General features: G+C 47.0%; 1 protein-coding gene across 1 annotated transcript in view; it reads left to right on the top strand.

Annotated features, from left to right (window-relative positions):
* The first annotated feature begins 1,410 nt into the window (after nt 1-1,410).
* LOC121696810 (transcription factor Sox-5-like) overlaps nt 1,411-2,500 on the top strand; it is a 27,122-nt gene continuing 26,032 nt past the window's right edge. Inside the window, exon 1 of the mRNA XM_042077858.1 lies at nt 1,411-1,650. Coding sequence (XP_041933792.1) covers nt 1,613-1,650 — 38 coding nt within the window. The 5' untranslated portion in view covers nt 1,411-1,612. The remainder of the gene's footprint in view (nt 1,651-2,500) is intronic.

The raw sequence follows: 2,500 nt of genomic DNA, 5'->3' as shown, positions 1-2,500 counted from the left end.
AGGCAGTGCAGGTCTCTGTATTGGAGCCTGTCAGAGTCGGGCAGAGTTCGCCGTCTCCTTTTGGCGGGTGAAACAATGGCCACTGCGCTCGCCTCCTGACGGCCAGACCACACACTCCTGATCGTGAGTGACAGCGCTAAAGACCTGCCGCCACCGCAAACGCTGAAAAGCACAAAGCCCTCACACGCCCCTCAGGTGTGTGTGTGTCTGCGTTTGTGTATGTGTAGTGAGTGAAGTGTGTGTGAGAGAGTGAATATGCATTTTAAGGACTGGCTGTTCCACCACCTGTCAAATCCTCCACTCTTTTTAGAGACAATTCTAAACAATTGTTTGGGTGTTATTTACTGAAATAAGAGAAAAATCTAACATCAAAAGCCAGCTTGATTAATTGAAACAATGACGCTGTTGAATATTCTAGAAAAAATGTGTTATACTCAGACAATGAGAATATAATACATCTTTTCATTACCTTAGTGAAACTCCTCATAAATGCTGGTTACTGCTTGTTAATTAGCTTAGCAACAGCACAACCCGTCTCTAAAACTGAAATATCAAAAGGACATAGTTTCTGCTATTGTAATTTTCACTAATCAAACTAACATTTACAGTAAAACATCATAAACATGTGCTTAAAAACATGTAAACTTAGAAAAACTCACAAACCTAGAAACCTTTTTTTTGTTCAGCCTGAAAGTGTCCAAATGCTGTTGATATGACGGAAAGTGTCCCCTTTTGTAGAACCTCTATGGATTTAAGCAACTTTTTTATTGACATAAAAATTGAACATGTGTTGAGCAAAATTGAACACAATGTGTAAATAATATGCCACATATAAAAAGGCAAAGATTAAAGTAAGTAAGTGTATGATACGATATAAACCAAGAGGTAGCGAGTGGCGACTTGAGGAAGGGGGCAGTGCTGCTGTGTCTGCCACGACAAGAGAACCTCTCTCTCTCTCTTCCTCTCTTCCTCTCTCCCTCTCTCTCTCTCTCTTCCTCTCTTCCTCTCTCCCTCTCTCTCTCTCTCTCTCTCTCTCTCTCTCTCTCTCACACACACACACACACACACACACACACACACACACACACACACAGACACAGACACAGACACAGACACACACACACACACAGACACACACACACACACACACACACACACACACACACACACACACACACATAGGGTTCTCTGTGCGCTGGCCCTTTAAGGCCTGAGTCCAGATCTCACAGCTTAGAGCGAGAGGAGGGGAGGGGAGAAGAGAGAGAGAGAGAGAGAGCGAGAGAGAGGGAGAGGGAGGGAGAGAGAGAGAGGAGGAGGATCCGAGTGAGGAAGGGGAGGGAGCAAGTGAAAGAGGGAGGGCAGACTGTGCCTGCGCAGCTTGTGAGTGAGCGAGGGAGTGTGTGTGTGTGTGTGAGTGTATTATCGTGAGGGGAGGGAGAAGAGAGAGAGCGAGAGAGCGAGAGAGCGAGAAACAGTCTCAGTTGTTTGAGAGGTTACAGGATCAATAGGCTGTCTTGTTTGGAGAGTAGCGCTGACTCTCTTGGAGCTGCATGTGGTTCCGTGGAACAGGAGAGAGAGAGAGAACTGAGTAGCAGAAGAAGCGTTTTTCAGCATGCTCACAGAACCTGAGCTGCCTCAGGAGTTTAACAGGTACGTGTCTGGCCACACACACACACACACACACACACACACACACACACACACACGCGCACCGGACGTGGAGAGATAGGGATAGAGAGAGAGAGAGAGATAGAGAGGGAAATTGGGGAAATATAGAAAGAGAAAGAAGAGGATAGGGAGAGAGTGTGTCAGAGAGACAGAGGGTGTGTGTTCTCACACTGGTGTGAGGATAATGTGTTTGTAATGGGGAACCTTTGACTGGTGCTGTTGGAAATGAACTTCCGAGGCTAATGTGCGCTTCACTTCCAAGGAACGAGAGAAAGTTAACAGACTGTGAGCACTCCACATGCAAACTACTGTCAGCAAGCAAGCAGAGCAGGGGATGAGATTCAGAGTGTGTGTGTGTGTGTGTGTGTGTGTGTGTGTGTGTGTGTGTGTGCTCGCGCTGTGTTCTCTTGTGTGTTTAGTATGTGTATTGTCCAGCTGCAGTAAACAAAGTGGCCATGAGAACTGACCTGTGAATTTGCTCTCTGCGTGCTCCTCTCTCTCTCTCTCTCTCTCTCTCTCTCTCTCTCTCTCTCTCTCTCTCTCAGTCTCCCTCTCTCTCTCTCTCTCTCTCTCTCTCTCTCTGTGTGTGTGTGTGTGTGTGTGTGTGCGCGGAGGAACACATGTTCCTCTCCCTGGACAGAGTTGTAAATGTCACAGCGTTGACTCCTGAGAGTGGATTAGGCAGGCTGTGTGCCGACAGCTCCGACTCTTTGGGACTCTATGGAGCTTCACGCTACCTGACTTTCATTTGGCTTCTTCAGCTTCTGTTTCTCTTTCTTTTTTTTCTCTCTCTCTTCTCTCTTTCCCCCTCTGTCCCTCTATCTCTCTCCCT

Source organism: Alosa sapidissima, chromosome 22, assembly GCF_018492685.1.
Source record: "Alosa sapidissima isolate fAloSap1 chromosome 22, fAloSap1.pri, whole genome shotgun sequence".
In the NCBI taxonomy this organism is placed as follows: domain Eukaryota; kingdom Metazoa; phylum Chordata; class Actinopteri; order Clupeiformes; family Clupeidae; genus Alosa; species Alosa sapidissima.
Note: the sequence above shows the minus strand (reverse complement) of the source record. Positions and strands in the feature narration are given on the sequence as shown.